At 45.9% G+C, this 21,425-nt stretch overlaps 1 protein-coding gene across 1 annotated transcript in view; it reads right to left on the bottom strand.

The window, feature by feature from the left end:
- Positions 1-21,425, bottom strand: part of Atg7 (autophagy related 7) — a 154,315-nt gene that overhangs the window by 82,964 nt on the left and 49,926 nt on the right. Inside the window, 1 exon segment of the mRNA XM_013010309.1 lies at positions 14,361-14,441. Coding sequence (XP_012865763.1) covers positions 14,361-14,441 — 81 coding nt within the window.

A 21,425-nucleotide genomic window follows, 5' to 3' on the forward strand; every position in this document is an offset into this window, starting at 1 on the left:
GGCCCAGAGTTCAAGCCCTCCTTCCCCCCCCCCCAAAAAAAAAGCAATAGTGCCTGCTGGAGATACATGCTGGTTTGTGCTTTCTTGCTTCTCATTCAGTCTCACCAGAGATTCAAGTCTGCAAGTCCCTCCGCCCCTGGCCCCGCCTCCCGCTCTTTACAGTGCCAGGGATGGAACCCAGGACCTCGAGTACATTAGACAAGCATCCCACAACTGGGCTACTCCCCACTCCTACACATGGCTTTCCAACAATGATATTTTGGTTTTATTAATTGTTCCACTCTTCTGGTAATTTCTATACATACGCTCACGTTTGTACATTTTGTAGGGCCTTTTCTATTTCTGGAGATAAACGTTTGTCCACTCATTCTGGGCCTTTTAAAATGGGGACACAGCTAAAGATGACGGGGCTTGCCTTGAGCTTGCAAGCCTCCTGCCTCAGCCTCAGCACGTCTGGCTCTCAGCGCACGGTGTTCTCCTCAAAGATCTCACTGCGGTCGCAGGCACTGAGCGGAACCGTCTAATGCCAAGTAAGCCTTAAGGTTTCTGGGCCACAGATACGAAATTGCTGCAGCCAACACGAGGTCAGGTGAGTTCAAATTCACCCTGACTCCCACTTGGAGCTCTCCCTGAAATGGAGAATGGTTCACCACGTCTGACAACAGTCTGACTTTAACTTGGATTCTCCTCTCCTCCTCCTTGAAAAGCACTCAGCGCTGCTCGGTCTCAGCTTCCTTTTTCAGTTAAGGGAATGTCCATCCATGTTCACGTTCTCTTCAGTATGTCACCTCAGGATTCCTAGTAATTAGCTATTCTTTGATGTTAAGGTACTTGGAAACAAGTCATCTAATTTCTTTCTCTTCTTCAACCCCTTCTTTAGCAGCTCCCCCCACCCCCGGAGTACAGGCACTTAAAACTCGGGGCCTTGCACTCAGCTGATGCTCTGTCACTGCCATTTTGTTGGTTAATTGGAGATAGGAATCTTGCAGACTTTTCTGCCCAGACTATCTCTGAACCATGATCCTCCAGATCTCTGCCTCCTGAGTAGCTAGGATTTTGGGTATGAGGCACCTAGGTTTCTATCTACTTTAAGTGACTTCAGTAAGAGAACCAGTTAAGGTAGAACTGTTCTAGTATGCTGTCCTGTGTTACCTCCCTAGTACATGGCCCTCCTGGTCAATAATTGGGGAAGAAGCTCTACGACATTCTTTGAATAAGAGTAACAGCTCTTCCTGGTAGTGACTTACTCTTAAAATTCTGAGAAACTACAGAGGGTGGAGGTTCAAGTTTTATCCTTGTAATTTATTCACCATCACCCTAGACAAAGATTTATCTGGAGAATTGGGTGGGGAAACACAACACTTCTATGCATATTAGAATATGAAGAAACGCAAAGGCGTTTGAAAACGCCTACAAAACTATCGAAACCCATAGCTCTTGTCCCTCCTTTGTTCAGCTGACACTGGAGGCAGTTGCTTTGCCGATGACTGGCAATACCAAAGCCCAACATTCTGATGCGTCCCGCTGTTATGTTAGCTGTCGCTGCTATATGATCTATTATTTATTTTTAAATACTTCACCATACACAGTGTGAATAGACATCATACACCCATAGGCTCCCCTCTTTCTCCTGAGGTTGTTAATATCTGAGGCACTCTAAGCAGGAATGGAGTCTCTAAGTTTCGCTCCTACAAGCATAACAACTACAGCCATCCAAATCGACACCAGTAAGTAAAGTAATTAATAAGTAAAAAAATAGAATTTTTTTTTCTGGTGAAAATACTGGGCATTAAGATACCTGTATGTGCCTAGAAATATTGCACAGGTCCTAGAGCCTTGTACAGACACATGGCTACAGGAAATCTATTAAACCAGAAAACAACATGCTGCAGTACGTAGCTCCCTAGACCTAGAGCGCTAGTCCTACACCAGTGGCTCCAACTAAAACTAGCTATGTCCTGAAATGAAATGATTTCTATGGTCTGTTTCTACTGAAGTTTTGTTTGCTTGCTCTTTGTGGTAGTGGGTTTGAACCTGGGGCCTTGTGCTTGCTGGGCAGGCACTCTCGCTTCAGAGCCAAACCTCCAGCCCCTTTTTTGTGCTGGAGATTTTTGAGATAAGGTCTTGCTTCCTGCTCAGAAACATGCCTATTTGAGGCTTCCTGTCACAGTAGGACAACAGGCAGGCCCCACCGCATCCAGCTCTCATGAACTCTCCTGCCCAGCCTGACCTCAAACGTCCACCCTTCCAATCTCAGCCTCCCCAGTAGCTAGATTAAAGGCATAACTGACTATTCATGCTTAGCTGCTACTGAATTTTTGATGTAAGATACATACCAAGAGTCAAGAGTTGGGCTTTTCCTAGTTGGTAAGAACGCGCTGAATAACTTATGCCTGCTTGGTAGTACATGTTTGTATGTATGGCAACATTTGGTCTTAGGTTTGACTTCACTGTTACAGGCTGCTGGGTAGCATGACACGTCTCACCCTGGAAGCTCCCAATTTCTACCAAACCAATGGGCACTGCCGGGAGCTGCAGCACTGGGCTGATTCACATTGCAATGACTGTGCTGCATTAAACTATCCAAACAAAGCCTGGGACCTAGCCTTGAAGCTGGAAGAGCACGATTCTGAGCAAGCAGACACACACACTTGCCATCGTGGGCCTTCCAAGAAAAAGGCTGTTTCTCTTCAGCAGGGAAACCACAGGAAGCTGCAGAGACAGTCTTGGGGTGTGGGCTCTGCTGGGGCTGGGAGCCTGCCAACAATGCCATCGGTCTGTTTCTTAGCCCCTGCAATGCAATGACACACAAACTGTTTTTAAAAAGTTATCTTCCCGAGCTAGGCGCCAGTGGCTCATGCCTGTAATCCTAGCTACTCAGCAGGCTCTGGTCTGATGATTGTGGTTCAAAGCCAGCCTGGGCAGGAAAGTCTGTGAAACTCTTATCTCCAATAAGCCACCAGAAAACTGAAAGTAGTATTGTGGCTCAAGTGGTACAGCACTAGCCTTGAGCTCAAGAGATGAGGGACGGCACTCAGACCAAGTTTAAGCCCAAAGACCAACCAAAAAAAAAAAATCTTCCCCAAGCACCTGGCTTTTGTATTCTACTCATAATTCTGTCATCTAATCAATACTACATTCACAGGACTGGAAAGCTGGGGGGCAGCTGTCCTGTGTGCTCAAGCCCAGTACGAGTCACAGTGGATGCACTGCCCAAGACACTTTTTTTTCTTTAGTATTTAAGCTGAGAATTGACCAAAATGAAAGCATGAACGCCTGTCCTGAACAGTTTATGGAGCAAAAGCCTTTAAACTCTCACCCCCATGAGAAACGTGCTCTGGTATAAGAAGCCCATGTGGTTTTCCCATGATAGCGTGAAAACTGAGAGAGGAAAAATTCTTCTGTACATCAAGGACCCCCTTTCAAAGGACAAGTCCTCTAGAATAGCCTGAAGGAGCCGGCCAGTCAATCCTTGAAGATGCTCAAAATTGAAAATGCACTCCCCGCTACCCCACAATGCAGAAAATGAAACTGTGTGTGAACTGACACAGTCACACCACTGTACAGCTGGTAGAAGACTGGAGGTGGGGGTCCAGGACTTTGCGCTCTGTGGCTGGCCACTTCACTGGAACTTGGGAAGAGATACCTGGGCAGCATCCATTCAATGCTCCAAGCCTAGAAGCAAGTCCTTCCTGCTCACGCTGCGCCAGCCCCACCCCACTGAGAGACGGAGGCTGGAGAAAAGCTTCCAAGAAGCCGTGCAGGGTGGGAACCCGGACAGAGGCGCTGGCAGCAGCCCAGGTGCTCCGCCACCCTGGGCCTCTTCTCTCTGTGCCATGAAGAGCACCAAGAGCTTCAGAAGTCAATCAGCATCTCCTGAGGTTCCAGCTTACGTCAAGTGGCCCTGGTGCTAGTCGCAGACACCTGCACAGGTACTTAGCACTCCGGAGAAGAGCAGGTTCACTTTCTCCCCTATGCATACTCTGAGGAACAGCAAAAGGACACTGCACTCTGGTTAATAATTAAGCCCTCAGATGAACCGACTGCCTGGAAAGAAATAGGAAGAAAAGGAAAAGACAAAGACTCTAATACCAGCACTAGTGTCTGCTTGCCTCAGGTTAGGCCCTTCCACACAGGAATTGCCCCTCCTCTTCTTGATACCCTCCCCTTTGGGAGTTTCTCAAGATGGAAAGTGTTGCCTGCTTCAGTCCACATGAAAGCACTAATGGCTGCCACACCGGTGCTTCTCCAAAGGCCACTGAAAAGGCCTTTGATGTCATACCTGAGGCCACCAAAGCTCAGAAAGCTGACCAACTCCCCCAAGTCCACCGTGGGGGACTCCTCTTGCTGTACTCACAATGAGGGTCCCTCAGAACTTTCTGGAAAAGTTCTGGTACTTTTAAGATCCCTAAATCCATGGGGCTCAAGGCTTGAACTCAGAGCCTTGTTCACTCAGCTTCCTTGCTCATAGATGGTGCTTCACCACTCAAGCCATGCCTCCAGACCAGCTTTTTGCTGACTAACTGGAGATGAGAGTCTTGAGTACTTTTTGCCCACTTCTCCAGGCCTCAACCTCCTGGGTAGCTAGGATTATAGATGGGAGGCACTGGGGCACCGGCTCTCAGAATTACTTGCAATACCTAGTACGAGGTAAATGCTGTGTTGGCAGCTATACTACCTCATCACAGAGGAAAGTGTGAGGGCAAGCGTCTGCCGTGTTCAGTACAGATGCAGCTTTCAGTTTCTGGCTGGCTGCAACGGTGCTGCAGCTCCTGTGGAGGGGCTCTGGCGGCCCACAGTGTGTGTTGGCTGTGGCTCAGATGAGTGCCCTGTGGGGCCCTTCTATTGCTCTCACTCGAAACTTCGGTCATTTTAAGCCTCGAAGCTTATTTTGTTATTTACTTATTTATTTTGCAAACTCTCCTTCTCTTTACTCACCAGATAGTTTCAAATTACTTTAAAAAAACAAACCCAACCCTACCCTCCAAGGTCAAGAACGTACCCCTGAGCAGGCTGGCTAGGAAGAATACAGGACGTGTGCAGAAACGCTTTCCCAAGGAGAACGTGCACAGTCTGCGGCTGGCACAGCCGGCTGACACAGGCGCTCAGCCTCCCCTGGCGCGCTCCCCCAGGCCCGTCGCAGACCGCAGGCCTCTTTCAGGGTCGGTGTGTGACAGGATGGTGTGGGTCTCGCTTTCCATGCGTGTGTTCAGGGTGTACTGGAATAGATGCACTCAGTAATGGAAAGCAGACATTGTGAAATGAAACTCTCTCTTCTGGGGGTCAGGAGACCCACATGCATTTGTTTGTTTGTTTTTTTTACAGAGGTCACTCTACTAGCAAGTCCACTTGCTCACCTATTTTCTAACTCTGCTTACAATACCACTGAAATCAATCTTTTCCATCAGTCAGGTCAAAGTAAACTGAGGATGGAAATTGATTTTTACAGAGGTTTTATTTAAGCAATGCATAAATGCTCTTTTTTAAGCAAGATTCACACTAAATCCAAGGTCCTTGTTTGGGGAGCGGGGTAACTGTCCCTTGCCTCTGTTGTCACTTCTAGTATTCCCTGTCAAGGTATGTCATGAATGAGCAGACATGAAAGAAAAGGGAAAGCCAGATACTACTTGGGAGGCTGAGATCCCGAGGATCTCGATGTGAGGTCAGCTCTTGTCAACCAATTGCTGGATATAAGTTCTAACACAAGGTAGTGTGACAAGTAGACACACTCTCCCAAGGAATCTTCTCAGGAGTGTGAATAGCTGGTATAGCGGTGCTACCTTTCTTAGGATGCTACCACGTGTCCACCTGTGTACTCCAAGCCACCAGGATGGTGGTCTGTACTCCATGCTATTCAGTGTCTGTGTACTCCCAGGACAGTTCTGGTAATTTGCAATATTTGAAATTAGGAAAGGCCAGATACTGTAGAATTTCTTATTATTGTCTTATAGAATAGTACATAAACAAGTCACAAGGATGCTAACTTCAGGAAGTATATTCGCAAATGACTCTATCACATCTTCTATGCGAAAAAGTGAGATGGAGACATTAAAAAAAAAAGCAAGCAAGCAAGCCCCTTCACTGCCAGAATGAATCCCCAAAACATCTGTCCTGCTTCAATGTACTCTGGAAACCAATGAAAGCCAATAGGATACTAGAAGCTACAAAGAGCCTCAGTGGACTCACTGTTCAGAATGTGGCAATGCAGCAACTCACTGCAAGCAGAGGTGTGGCTCTGGTAGAGCACTAGCTTTAAGCAAAAAAGCTAGGGGAGAATGCTCTGGCCCTGAGTTCAAGACTCAGTACTGGCACCAAGTAAATGAATGAAGACAAATTGTACCTCCATACATATAGATAGGCATCTACTATGATGGCTAGCATCCCAGATTGTGAGCTCCTGGGGACACTGGCTAGTTTTGTCTCCTTTTGTGCTGTTCATTAATCTTTCTCACCATTCCCAACATATTTAATTGGTTCATACCATTTGCCAGGAACTAGCTACCCCTTTGAATCTAGCTGCATTTCTTGGGTAAAGAGGATCAAATAACCTCACACACCTGTATTTATAAATGTAGCACCTTTACTATCTCATCCAGTATGGATTATGAAAGTATTTATCTGAATTACTATGACAGTAAAATAAACATGTCAAATTTCAATTCATATTGAGAAGGGTGAGGGTACAGCTCAAGTGGCAGAGTGCTTGCCTAGTAAGCATGTTGAAAACCCTCCATGCAAAGTGTTATCCACATGTACACACACAGAGCTTCTCAACTGAGAACAGGGCACTGGTGTGCATCTGTTGTCCTACATATGGATGGAAGCAGGTAAGGCTCGGGTACACCCGGGCGGGAAGCAAGGTCCTAGCTTAAAAATAACCAGCAAAAGGAACAGAGCTGGTGGCATACACTCAGGGTAAAGATGCCTATCTACTAAGCACAAGGACCTAAGTTCAACTCCCCCCTCTCCCCACATACTCACACCTAATCCTTTCAGAGGACCTATCATCAAAGCGATCAAGATCTATTAGCATTATCCCCACCTCTGGTCCTCAACTCCACCCAGACCTGAGCTCCTCCCTGCCTTAGAGTTCCCTTCACATAGCTGACCACTCCCTCTCTTCCCCATAGATCTACCAGCACATACCACTTGCCCCAGAGCAACCCACCTGGATGGGCGCAGATGCCATATTGCTCCTTCTCCAGGGGGATATATGGCCTCTCTAATAAACCTTACAATAATCTTTCTTCTGTGCCTGCCTGCCTCCGCATGGTGCCCTGGAATGGTCGTGATGGATCCTAACAAGATCTATGACTCAAAAATTCTATGTCAAGATGGTGGATGCTAGAAGTGAAACAAATTAGTTTCAAACAAAAGGATACATAGAAAAAGGAGCCCTTTAAGGGGGAAAAGTGTGTTCCCACCAGCTGCTGGTCTGTTTGTGATGGCAGGTGACATGGAAGGAGGTTGCAGGCCCAGCACTACCGGCTGATCAGGTGTTCTGGAGGACCACAGGCAGCACAATTACACTTCTCTGTAATCACACAAAAGGCTTAAGTAGCACTTCCCAAAAGGACAGGGAAACAGGCTTTCTGAGCTTTCTAAAGCCATAGCTCCAAATCCTGATTCTGTCCCTCTTGCTGCACTGACTGTGGACAGACAGTGAGCCCCAAAGAGGCTCCATGCACCCCAAGAGATGTAATATGATCACAGGGGTCTTTGTTTTCTTCTTGCTTGCAGTGCAACACCAGTCCCAGGAGTGGGCAAAGGCCTTGGTACTTGGCCACAGGGAACTGGATAGAACTGGATATACGTCAGCCATTGCAATTTCCCTGGGAAACAGAAAATATTTTCCCCACTCTGTGGATGAGGAAATTGAAGCAAAGGGAGAAATGTCCAAGGTTTTCAATGAGGTGAAGAGCCAAGAGCTTGGAGGTTAGGGCTTGTAGCTGAACACTGTTCCCTGGCTCTGGCAGGATATTCCATCTCCTTCTGGGAACAGAGCAGCTCTGGAGACTGGAGAAACACTAGTTGCTAAGGACAAGATGTGGGATACAGTTTACACCACACAGCCATACATATGGAATCCATCACACATGTTAAAATAGAAGGCTTGAGGCCTCACTGGGTAAATGAGATAGAAAAGAGAACCTGGGGGTGGGGGCAGGTTACTCATCATTTTCCAAACCAGAGATTTATGTCCCTTTTGGAAAGAAGAAGAAAAATCTGGCTGCAACCCAATTTTGAGTAACATTTGCCACTGAGAAGCTGTATGCAAAGATTCCTGGCACAAGCATTGGAGAGTCCTTCCGATTAGGCGCTGGCCGGTCCTTGTAAATGACTGAGATTTAAAACCTATCAAATCTGAGAAGTAGGGAGTTCCCTCAATGCAGTACCACAGATCCCCCTACCTGAGCTCATCTCAAACTTCAAGTGGGAATGTGCAGGAAGGGGACTTTCTGTGTGTATTATGTACATGCAGGTTTTCTGAAAAGTCAAGGGTAGAGAATGCAGTCAGCAGTAAGCCGAGTGGTCAGGATGATGGGTCTTCCTTAAATGTATTTGCTTATTTCTCTGCTGTTTAAGTGGATTGCCAGGCTGGGAGATGTGACTCAGTGGTAGAGTGTGGAGTGCCAAACACACACACACACACACACTCTCAAACATAAACATACACACACATATAAGACATAAACAAATAATACCTTTTAAGACTGCATGTGAAATAAAAATAATAAAAACAAAGTAAAAAAAAAGCTACTAAAAGTGTCAATAATGGGCCAGAATTCATCTCTTCCAGCTGACTCACTGAGCAAAGGAAGACGTGGAGGCAGGCAGAGGCAGAAGCATCATGCTTGAGGTCACTCATGGGCCAGGGAGGACAGAGCCAGGCCCCAGAGGTCCCCATGTCCTCCCTCCCAGCACCTGCTGCAGCTGCCGGATTTCTTTCTCCCCTAAGCTCCACTAGGTAAGAAAGTTAGATATGGAACTGTAAAATTCAAAACAGCAGCCTCCAGTATTAGACAAAGTCCACGAGATTTCAGCTTGAGAACAGCCAAAATGAAAAAGGCTCTGACCAAGATAACTGGGTATCTCTGTGAAGTTACAGCTGCTGTACTCAACAGCTTCATGTGCATGCTGGCTGTGTTTTCTCTTCCATAGGTCTCTAACAATTCTTACTTGCCCTTTAACCCCAATCCAGAAGTCACCCTCTGCACAGCCCCTGCTGGTCTACCCCACTGACAAAACTACGAATCACTAGGGTGCACACAGGGGATGCACCTTATCTATAAGGTCATTGCTGATTGTGATGTCAGTCTTAAACTATATGGCATATATCAGACAATGCTTATTTTTGATCATTGTTAGTTAGGTGTTACTGTAACAAAATACCTAAGATAATCAACTTCTAAGGCGCAATGGCTTATGTTGGCTCCAGGTTTTGGAGGTTTCAGTTCATGGGCAGTTGGTCTCATAGTAGCTGTGTTAGGCAGTATATCAAAGAGCAATGAGGGGCAGAGAAAACTCTCAGTTCATGCCAGAAGGAAAAAAAAAAAAAAAAGCAAGAGGGAGAGCCAGGGCCCCAAATCCCTTAAAGGCACATCCTCAATGATCTGACTTTCTCTCTCTAGGCCCCACCTCTTAAAGGTCTCACCATCTAGTGATAGCACCAGGCTGGAGACCAAGCCTTTAATACAAGGCCCTTTAAGGGAACATTCCAGGTCTAAACTATGGCAATCATCCTTACACCACTGGCATACAGCAGAGACTCAAATATCAGTTAAGTAAATGAATGCTTGCATAAGACCCTTCCAAATCTAGGACATCTGTAGTACTCTTGGGTGAAAGGTTATTTTGGGATGGCACTTCTAAAACAAAGTTTAAATAGCCAAGTTTAATTTGGTATTTTTATGTTTCTTTACCTCCCTAGGAAATATGATAAAAGAAAGGTGGGATTATATAGAATTATAGATAAACAGGCAGGCTGGCTTTGATATAGGCAGAAAGGAAATACAAAGTACCAAGTGACGGTATAGCTGGTATTGATTATGCCACCCCTCCCTTTCTCCAGCACTACTCTGGATGCCCATGCCCAGATGTACACAGAAAGCCACTCACACACAAGTCATTCTCAGAAGTTTAGCCGTAACTCACCAACAATTATGTCTCAGTCAGCACCAGAATGAGGCTATCATTAGCACTGTTAATCACTAATTAAAATTTGAAGATCAGATTTTTGGGTACCACTTGCTACATCTGTGCAGTGGGCAGGTCCAAGATGGGAAGCAAACCAAGTTTGAGGGCTGTTTCATCTTAATAGGCGGTTTCTACACTATCACAAATATCATGGGCAATAGAACAACCCTGCTCCTGACTCTAGAGGTACCAAAAAAGTCCCTGATCAGCACAGCTACTGTTGCATGAAGCACTAGGAAAACGCCTCGCTTTATTCCTTATTGCAAAAGAGCGGTCATGATATGTGGCATGTTCCACCTCCCTTAGGACTTGACTGGAAAGGGGAACAAGGGAAGATTCTGGATCCATGACAGTGTTCTTCTCCATCTTGATGGGAGGAGTATGGGTTACACAGGAGTACACATTTGTCAAAACTTACACAACTCTTTTAAGATAACAATGCTGCACTGTGAAGGAATTTTAGCTAGAAAAAAAGAACCATACATTGAAGCCTACTTATGAGGTACATTTTTTGTAAAGGCAGAAACTAGCAAGTATGAAACCACTCTGGATTCTAGACTTGAGGATAATGGAGCCAGGCTTCCCCCTGCTGAGAAAGGTAGTTTGGAAGGTGGGAAGGGGGAAGTTACCATCGCCAAAAGGGTAAATACAGCATGTGCCTTCTAACAGGAAGATTTGGCAGTCTTTCTTTGGCATTTTGCCAAAAAGTCAAAATAACTTGAATTTGAAAAGCCAGAAATAACTTGAATCTAATCACAAGAAAATGGCAGGCAAGTCCAAACTGAGGGAAACTACAGAAAGAACAAGCTATGTGTCAAAAGGTCACAGTTAAGAAAGACAAAGGAAGGTAAATATCTTTTCCAGATGCCCAAGAGACAGGGTAACTAAACCCAGTGCTTCATCCTGAACCGGACACTGCCCTAGAAAGGAAAAGCAAACAAACCTACAAAGAACATTAATGGTGCAAATAACATCTGAAATACAGACTGCTGATTAGATAATAATATTGTGCAAACATTAAATGGCCTTAACTTAATAAGCATATTGTATGTTAGGGAAGAAACCCTCTTTGTTCCGAGGAAATTTACATTGAAGCATTCAGTTAAAATAGAACACAATGTCTTCAATTTACTCTTGAAAATCCATGAGCAAACAGAAAGGGTGGGAGGGGAGTAAAAGGAGGAGGCAGGAAGGGAGGAGAACACAGACCAATGGAAACTATCACAAAGTGTTTAGTAATATTTGTGCAACCTTTCTGTAAGTTTAAGATTTTACCAATTAAAATAAAGTTGCTAAAAAAGATTGCCTCCCCCCCTCCAAAAAAAAAAAAGACCACAACTAATGAAACAACACATTCCAAGGCCTTTCAGGAATACTGGGTTCAAAACGACATTCTTTGCTCTGGCAGAAAGTTCACAACCCTAGTTGGATCTAGATTCCTTTTCTACAAGTGAAAAACAATGCATAAAACCTGCGTCAGGTCATCTTAGCTACTCAGGAGGCTGAGATTTGGAGGGTGGCAGTTTAAGATCAACCATGGAGGAAAATGTCTGAGACTTCATCTCCAGCAAACAGCTGACCTGGAGGTGTGACCTAACTATAGTATGCCAAGCAAGAAAGCAAATTCAAGTACAAGGTGCTGAGTTCAAACCCTGTATTCACCAAAACCCAAACCAAAACAACCAACATGTAAGCTTCGACTAGGCTTTTTCAAGTCTCAGTGATAGACACCATCATCTTAGGAAGTTTATGAGGTGATAAACAGAAACTGAAATAAAAGCCACTTTTATCACTCACCTCCCCCAGAGATTCTTCAATCATTTTTGTGTTTTTTTTTTCTGTAAAATGGAATCATTCATATGGGTATGTACCAAGTGAAGATGGAACAAAGTAGGCGCGGCTTGTGGTAGAGGACTTGGCTTCTCTGCCACAGAAGCTGGCCTTGGTATTCTCCCTCACCTCAGCCAATAGGAGGTTTTCATGGTTTATTGGTATCATTTTTTAGTGAACAAGGTATTATTACCCAACAGAGATTATCGCATCCCTTGACTCTTTTTAACTCTCTGTATTTATATGGCCTTGGTCCTAGGAGAAAAGCACAAATACTAAAATTCATCAAAGCAAAATTAATTTCATAAATGTCAAAGGAAAAACTTTGTAAAATCATTTTTTGTCCCAACGAATCTTTTGAAACAGAAACAACTAAGATACGATCCGGTATAAAAAGTATCACTCTGAGCATGCCTTCAGAAAAAGTCACACGCAGAGAGGGGAATGTAATTGGATTTGTCATTTCAAAGTATTACTGTTAGGTTTGCAGATAATGGAGAATGACATGCTCCTTCGAGGGGAAAGAAGGTAGCCAAATAAGCAAAAGCTGGGTTTCTACTGTAAGGAAACACAGGCACCAAACGAAGCAACCTTTTCAGCACAAAGGAAATCTAATACCCAGACCACATGAAAAGTGATCGCCATGGGAACAGAGCAGCTGTTAAAATCCAAGTCAGCGTGTATCAAATGGCCTAGCATGCGTGTGCAAAGCAGGCCGCTCAGAGCAGCCACGAGAGAGGAAGTGATTCTGTGAAGAAGAAAACAGTGGCAGACCCGTACTTACTTCAGTGCTTACAGTGAGTGTGAAAGGGTAAAGCCACTTTCTGAAAGAATGGGCTCCTCCCCTCCCCTGCTACCAGCTGGTATGCGGAGATTCTTTTATAAACAGTATCTTACCTGCTAATTTAATTAGAAATAGAACAAGAAAGAACGAGTGTGTGCATTTCACTTGGAGAACCCAATTATCTTCATTTCATTGACTTGCTGGACTGACATAAAGCTACAGCTACAGAAAATATGGCCCTGAACCAAATGATCTCAATTTGAAAATTAATACGGCCAAGTTATTTTTAGACCAATTAACTCAGTCATACAAGGAAAAAAAATACACTCGACTGAAGAGTACATAATCCTAAAACTTGGATTTCTGAGGATTGCACGTAGACATGGGCAAAGCCTGGAAGCGAGTGGAAATAGGATACCTCTTACACAAAGGAACCACAGAGAGAAGGGGCTGCTGGGGAATTACCAGCAAATGATAAGCTCTAAATCTCAGCAAAACAACAAAACCGATTTAGTTTACTTTCAGAGCAGAAAAGAAACATGACTCTCAACTTCTGAGCACCTAGAGTTAGCCCATGTGTCAACATGGCTTATCAAATTTGAGTTCAATTTTTTTACAGAAATTAATCAGGATTGCACCTCTCAGAAAATATGATCATGTTAAGTTTCCAACAGAAATCTGTCAACTCAATAATTTACTTCTACCAGCACTGCTGGATGAAGGCAACACAGCAGAGAAATCTGCTCACAGCAGAGGCTTCTGCTCTGCACACAGGACCTCAACAGGAAACCTTTCTCATCAGTTAAGAGGGTTGTTTTGTTGAGACAGGGTCTCCCAGGCTGGCCTCGAACTTGTGAGCCTCTACAGGGCTGGGATTAGCAAACAGGAGTTTTAAAAGCTCAGGTTAAATCACTAGGCATTTAGAAGGCTTAAAGGGACATCCAAAAGGAAATCAGCTGTCACATATAGTATACAAGTAAGAATAACTCAGACAGCATCTCAGAGCCTATTAAAACCGAGACGCCATCACTATAGTTAGAGATACTCAGCCGGTTCCCATTACTGTGGGACAGCACACCAGATCTATTTTTAGAGCTGCTGGAAAGATCAAAGGAGAAGGGGCCTTTTATTGGCTCCCTACCCAGACCCTAATCTCTGTTTACTTTTCCTTTGTCATTATGTAGATCTCCAAAAGACACCCTGGGCAGGACTACCCCAATTCCCCTCATCCAGAACACTTAAAAACTGCTTGGTCTTCTAGGGTCTCTGAAGGGAGGGAAACCCCCTGGGGAGGAACAAAGTAAGATCAGTGACACTCAAGTTTAAGCCCAAACTGCTACAACACAACCATTGATACAGGCCTAAAATACCATAAATCAAGCCTTCTCAGTCTGGGTTCTTTGTGACCCATGGAAACAGGACAGAGTCCTTCCTGAACTTCCCCTCCTCACAGGAAGCCACGGCTGGTTTCAGATGCTGGCTGGTAAGTTGGAGGTTCAAGGCTGAAGGCTTACTTCAAAACAAGCTCCACAAACACAAAGTGACTTACTTTGGAGGAACAGGCAGTACATTTGTCAAATGCCAGGCTGACAGGAAGGACATTATCAAACCGTGACAGAAACCCCCGGATCTAAAAACAAACAAAAGAGAACAGTTTGTGTCAAGCATAAAATGGCCACATCTATGAAAATGCTTAGGTCTGACAAGGAAATGATTATTAAGGGGGGTGGGGGGTGGGGGGAGATTCCTGACAGAGACTACTACAAAAAATGGAGTTCCACTTGAGTGTTTCCCCTTGTACTGCAATTGTCTTGGTGAGCCCAGGTCCTTTATTCCTTTAGGAACCAGGGCCGATATGATTTTCAAATATCGGAGAACAAAAGGCAAACTGACCCCCAAATACAAAAGGCAAGCTGTAATAGCTCAAGTGTTAACAAGTGTATTAAAAGAATAACAGGTCAGGGGCCTGTGTGTGTGGCTCAACATACGAGTGCTTCCCAAGTGCACAAGTCTTGGGTGTTTCCCCAGCCCCCTAAAATGAAACCAATCCCTGTCAAGGTTTGACTCTGCCTCTTCTACAGAAGGACAGTGATGAGATAGAATGTGACATGGTGGGTGGGGGTGGGGTGGAGGGGTGTGAGGGGCTGGCCAGAGGCTCCAGGGAACAGAAGACACATGGTCCTAAACAGTTACTCAACAGTTAGGCTCCATTGGTGGGGAAACAGCACCACCTGGGGTAGAGACTTCTCCCTGCAGCTAAGTCATAATCAGTGAAGTCAGCACACAGGCCCTGCCCATTGTGGCTGTGAGGTGTGCAGGAACATAGTTATGGGGTCGGTAGCAGGGTAGTAAAACCGAGTCTCCACAGGATTGCAGAATGACAGACCAGTGTTCATTATTTCCTCTTCCCAATGACTTTCTTCTTCCCTTGTGGCACTAAGCATGGAACCCATAGCTCTACCACTGAGCTACTTCCCCAGCGCAACCACCTCATTTTACCTTGACAAAACTAACTAAGGCTCAGAAAGGTGAAGCATCTTGGCTCAGGTAAGCAGTAAGTGATAAAGTTAAGATTCAAAAGAATGCTAGGCGCCGGTGGCTCACACCTATAATCCTAGCTACTCAGGAGGCTGAGATCTGAGGATCGCGGCTCAAAGCCAGCGGGGGCAGGAAAGTCCGTGAGACTCTTATCTCCAATAAACCACCAGAAAACCGGAAGTGGCGCTGTGGCTCAAGTGCTAGAGCGCTCGCTTTGAGCTGAAGAGTGCAGGGACAACGCCCAGGCCTAGAGTTCAAGCCCCATTACTGACCAAAAAAAAAATTTTAAAGAAGACCTATAGACTACAAACCTGGCTTAGGCCCTGGCTTCCCATGGTTGCAAGCTGCAGGCTCGGGCTAGATCACTGTTTCTTCTTTCCCGCAGAATAACCATAGCCAGTACCAGGGCTTGAACTCAAGAGCCCCATACTTGCTGGCATTCTACTATTTGAGCCATGCCTCCAGCCTACCTTTTATCTTTATTTTTGCCAGTCCTGAGACTTGAACTCAGGGCCTGGGCACTGTCCCTGAGCTTCTTTTGTTCAAGGCTAGCACTCTACTATTTGAGCCACAGTGCCACTTCCGGCTTTTTCTGTTTATTATGTGGTACTGAGAAAATGAACCCAGGGCTTCATGCATGCCAGGCAAGCACTCTACCACTGTGCCACATTCCCAGCCTAGCTTTTATCTTTAATATCAGGTATCCTCACATTTTTTTTTTTAATTCTTAGGGCTAGGGATGAAACCCAGGGCTTCAGACCTCCTAAGCACAAGCTTCATCAATTAGCTACACCTCTAGCCTCTCCTCTCATCTTGAATAGAACAAAAGAACCAACATACCACTGTCTTTTTCCATAGCCATCCCCCAACACACACCCCCAAACAAAAGCAAAGCCTCACTACCTCAAGAAAGGAGCTTCCGGCTGTGATTGGGAATTTGACTTTCAGTCTATAAAGCAACCAACTTCTAACTGAATGTGTGCATCTGCCCCATCTGCACACTCGCAACCCTAAAGGAAATGCCTACAGGCTTACTTCCCAAGTGTCCTATTAATAGGCTACATGATTTCACTGTAATCTATGAGCAAGAGTGTTTGGATAGGAATTACACATTAGGTAACTGGGTGAAGGATAGCCTCATTGTGAACTTTTTGGTTCCTATATGTTTACGCATATGTTTGTGTGGTGGTGGTGGTGGTGAGGGGTAAGGTTGCTATTCAGGAGGAGCCATTAACACAATTGCAAAAGACAAAGTCACAAATGGAAATGTTGAGATTTTCTTGAGCTCTGCAAGTTATAAGCTTGAAGGAATACTCACAGTGAGCCCCACACATCCAATCCACTTTTGTTGTTGTTGGCGTTGGTGGTGGACATGGGGCTTGAACTCAGGGTCTGAGTGCTGCCTCTGAACTCTTTTTGCTCAAGGATAGCACTCTACCACTTTGAGCTACAGCACCACTTCCAATTTTCTGGTGGTTAATGGGAGATAAGAGTCTCAAAGACTTTCTTGCCTGGGCTGGCTTTGAACCGTAATCTTCAGATCTCAGCCTACTCAGCTAGTATTACAGATGTGAGCCACCCACGCCCAGCCCAACTCACTTTTAAATTCTTTTTACAAACTATCACACATAATAAAATGATATTTAACATGGCCTGTGCATTAGTATTCCCGTATGGTTTCATGCAAAAGTTCCTTCACGAACACTTCTATGATTCCCTAAGCTTCTGTTTTCTTTTTGTTGCACAAAGAATTAAATTGTCCTAAGATTGGAGGTGGGGAGCAAAACTGAAGGGGAGGGGAACAGGTTAGGAGCTGAAAGGAAGATAGAAAAAGGAGAGGAAGGAAAGAGAAAGCAAAAGCCAAAGTCAACACAGGTGGTAGGAGCAGAACAAAAGACCTGGTGAATGGCTAGGCAAAGCCAGGGCCACCACATCATTGTTCAGCACCCCAGACCACTCTGTAATAGGAAACGATGATTCATCTTCCTGGGAAGTGAAACAGAATAACGCGGGTGAGAATTCGGAAATTCATGAAGCTGGTATCAGAAAGCCCACATCAGAACCGAACAAATTCCAGTTGTGATTTTTAAAGAGGAAACCTTGCTCAAACCCACTGCAACAGACTCCCGCTGGGTGGGCTTCCTTCCACTTAACAAGCTCTTCCAGGGCTGACCTTTGCTGGAGCAGCTCGGAGGCCTAGCACTTTCCGTCGGCCTCCTGCAGGCTGACCAGATAAAGCAGAGAAATTTGGTTCAAGCCGAGTTCTCCCGCCTTCAGAGTTGAATCTTGAATCCCATCTTCCAGGTACCATACACTGACTGGGCTAGACTTCAACTCCCCTCCAGAGACAACTCTGACCTTCTCATCCCGCCCCGGGCTGCCTTCATGACTGCTCTAGCTCTGGGCCTCTCCTCCTCTTCCTTAAAGCCCATTTGGACCAAGCGCAAATCATCAACCCTAGGTCTATCACCCAATCTAGAAATAACTCCCAACATCACTGACATTAATGTCCTCTGAAACCTTCTAGAAAAAAACAAAACTATTTTGGATTCTAGAGAGTGAACTCAGGCCCTTGTGCATGCAAAGCATACCCTCCCACTGAGCTATACTTCCAGCCCAGGAAAAAAGATTGTGCCTAAACCAGCTCTCCTCATCATGTGCCTTTGCTATTCCTGAATATTAAAAACCCATAGGTGGCAATAAAAGCCCAGAAAACAAACACAACTACCTATGCTTTCTTGGTGCCTGACCCAGACCGGCTTGCTACTCACTGGCCCAAAAAGGTCAAAGCAGTTGAGCTGAGCTCCCTGTTGTCAAACACAAACAAGGCACTGGATGGCCCCTAATCTTGGCTAATGAGGCCTGAGAACAGAAGACACAACCCGCCTCCCCGCATGAGGGCAGAGCTAGCGCAGAGAGGATGTAAATGGAATCAGCACAGGCTACTCAACCTTGTGTGCGCCTCGCAGGACTTCGTTAGGTGAACCTGTGCACACCTAATAGCTTTCCAAGGCTCCCAGACAGGAATACCAGCTTGGGTTGAGGTGCACTGGGGACACTGTCAAAGGCCCTTTTGGAAATGTAGCTCAGGCAGCAGCAGGAAACAGGAACCCTGAGGAGTTAGGCACAGGCCTCTTCACACTGACTTGAGCAGTGGCTCTGCAATGCAGAGCACCCTGCAGGTCTTCACCCACTGGTTCTGGCACTGGCTGGGAAGTGCATACTTCAGAATGGCTCAGAGATCACTCTGACAGAAGACCAGGCCTGGAGATGCCTGGAAACAACTGCAGTATACCTAGGACTGGTTTACATTTCAAGAAGCAAAGAAACCCTGTCATATTGAGCAAAGGCTTTCAATAGCTTTCCTCTGTGGCTGGGCTGAAGGCTTGTGTGTCCCTGCTTCCTCCATGGCTCCCAGGTGCCCGGGATTTTCTGTCTTAGACCTCAGAACGCCAGCTCTCCCTTGCCTCTCCTGCAGCTCCCTGAAGCACTCTAGGCCCTGTCCTCTTGGAATGTCCTTTCAGCCCTAGAAGCTATGAAGAAAGGCCCACCCAGGCCTCACATGGCCTGCACTAGCTCAGGGCAGGGCCAACTGGAGGAAGTGAGCTCTTACACAAGTAATGCATCTTACCTGTGTCTGGGGTCCTTGGGTGTTTTCGCACATTGTCTCTCTTCATCCTGTGACTTGCCACCATTTTTCAGACAAAGGAATCAAGGCTCAAACATATGACATGGCTTGCCAGGGAATTCACAATTTACCAAGTGGCAGGGCCAGGAATCTGAATTTTGATTGTTTTTGTTTGGAGAAAAGAAGAAATGCCAAGAGTATGTAAAGTGGAAGGAGGGAAGGAAGCGAAGGCCAGAGGGACTTAGACAAACTCAACACCTACATAGTAAGACAGCTACCAGGCTAATTCAATCAGCTTTAGTTCATATTGTGCAGCTGAATAAAAAATAGGTAGATTAGGAGTAGAAAGGGGCTGCCTCCTTGCTGGATCTCCCATCCCTGGCCACGTTTGTACCTCAGCTGAGTAAAACCCCTCTCAGTGGCAAGCCCACCTCCCCTCGATGAGAAGCTAAGACCCAGTGCCCAGAAACAAACAAGCACTCTGAGAAGGCGCCGTGCAGCCACAGCGGGAACCTACCGCTTGAACTTCACGCCAGCTTCCAGCAAGCCTGGCAACCTTTCTTGAGCCTGGAGTTTGCATAAATAAAAATGAGCTCCAAACTCCAGATCGATCTTGGATGTTGAAAAGAGCCTTAATCAAACTCGATGCCAAAATGGAGAGTTTAGCAATAGCAAACCCCCAGGCACACCACAGAGGCCTTTGTTTCAGATAACCGCTTCCGCTACCACCAACTTGGCCCTCCCCTCATTATTGAACAGGAGCCACAGAGGGGCAGAACTAGCTGGAAATGAGCCCAGAGTTATCCTGGGAGAAAGCCTGCAGAAGAGAGCAAATCCTCCAAACCCTTTCCTATTCACTCCTGGCTTCCTGGATTTTATTAGACTGTAACTTCCTATTGAGGAGAGTAGATAAGCTTCTATTTTAATAAAAGAGAAAAGGAAAGATGAAACAAGCATTTATAAGTGTCCCGTGTGGCCAGAGTTGTGCTAGTACCCTGGTAGGTATAATTTTTTAATCCAGGTATCCAATTCCAGGTGCTTATTATGTGATTATCCCCATTTTACATATAAAAAATTGTAAGTTCGGCTGGGCTCTGGTGGCTCATGCCTGAATCCTAGCTACTCGGGAAGCTGAGATGGGAGGATCACAGTTCAAAGCCATCTTTGGCAGGAAAATCCATGAGGCTTTTACTTTCAATTAATCACCAGAAACCAGGAAGTGGCCCCATCCATGGCTAAAGTGGTAGAGCGCTGGCCCAGAGCAAAAGAGCGCAGGGACAGCACCCAGACCCTGAGTTCAAGCCCCACGACGACCACCACCACCACCACCAACAAAATAAATGAAGTTCAGACAGAGTAAGTAACCCCCCCCCCCAAGATCACACAGTGACAACGGGCAAAGGCTGCCTCAAATCCTCTTGGGAAATGAGGTCATACAGGAACAAATGGGCATGAAATTCAGGGGTGAAGTGGATCCTCATCTTATGAAATCCAAATGGTCTCAAAGCTTTCGAGATGGCTCCAGCCTGAGGACCCCCAAGCATGACAGACTCGTTGGGTGAGCAGCATTCATAAGGCGCAGTGCCACCATTCAAAACTGCTAAAGGGAGGCCCTGCTCCTTTTGGACAAAAAAATGCTGCCTGAGGTGCTTTTGAACCTTGGTATTACCAATGGTTCACTCTTCAGAGAAAAGGAATGCCTTTCCTCCTCCAGAGCTACGCAGAGAAGCCCAGACACCACTCAGCCTTACGCCCAGGGGCCTCCCCTGGAATGAAATCCCAACACAGACAAATGGTCAGGGGAAGTCTATGGCCTTGGAAGAATGCCAGAGTAGATGGAGTGAAGCTCTGGGTGACCCTGCCCTGTTGAGCCTGGTGCCTGGCAGCCTGGCAGCGCCCATGTCTGGGAAGGGTCTCCTGGAATGGAGGAACAGGACATCTAGGTGAGGGCGAGGGGACGGCCGCTCTTCCTGCTGCTCCCGCCAGCATCAACCCAAGTGACACAGAACCTGAGGAGAGGAAAGTGTCTTTTTTTCTGGGCTCCATCTCCGGAAATCCGCTTATTGCCTTTCCTCTACCCCTTCCCCAGGAGTCAATCTGCTTATGTTCCTGGGGCATAGAGACCAGGATTCCTGAGCATAGTACAAGAGACCTTATTAAAAGCAAAAGGCTCGAGGACAGGGGCTGGCAGAGCCTGAGCAGACAGGCCAAACAAACAGCAGCCCTGGACATGGCTAGAGCCTCTGGCTCTACCTCAACGCCGCCTCACTCTGAGGTTTCCCAGGCTGGGCCTTTGCAGGGTCCTGCCCTAGTTCTGGCTTTGTTCTACTTTTCTGAAACAGATGAAAAGAAAGAATTCAAGAGTTGGAGAGAAGTATAAACCCAGAGGAAGGGCATACACATTCAGGAACTTTTTTTTTTAAGTCAGTAGTTTAGAGCCAAGAGTAT

Source organism: Dipodomys ordii, unplaced genomic scaffold (assembly GCF_000151885.1).
Source record: "Dipodomys ordii isolate 6190 unplaced genomic scaffold, Dord_2.0 Scaffold12, whole genome shotgun sequence".
NCBI lineage: Eukaryota > Metazoa > Chordata > Mammalia > Rodentia > Heteromyidae > Dipodomys > Dipodomys ordii.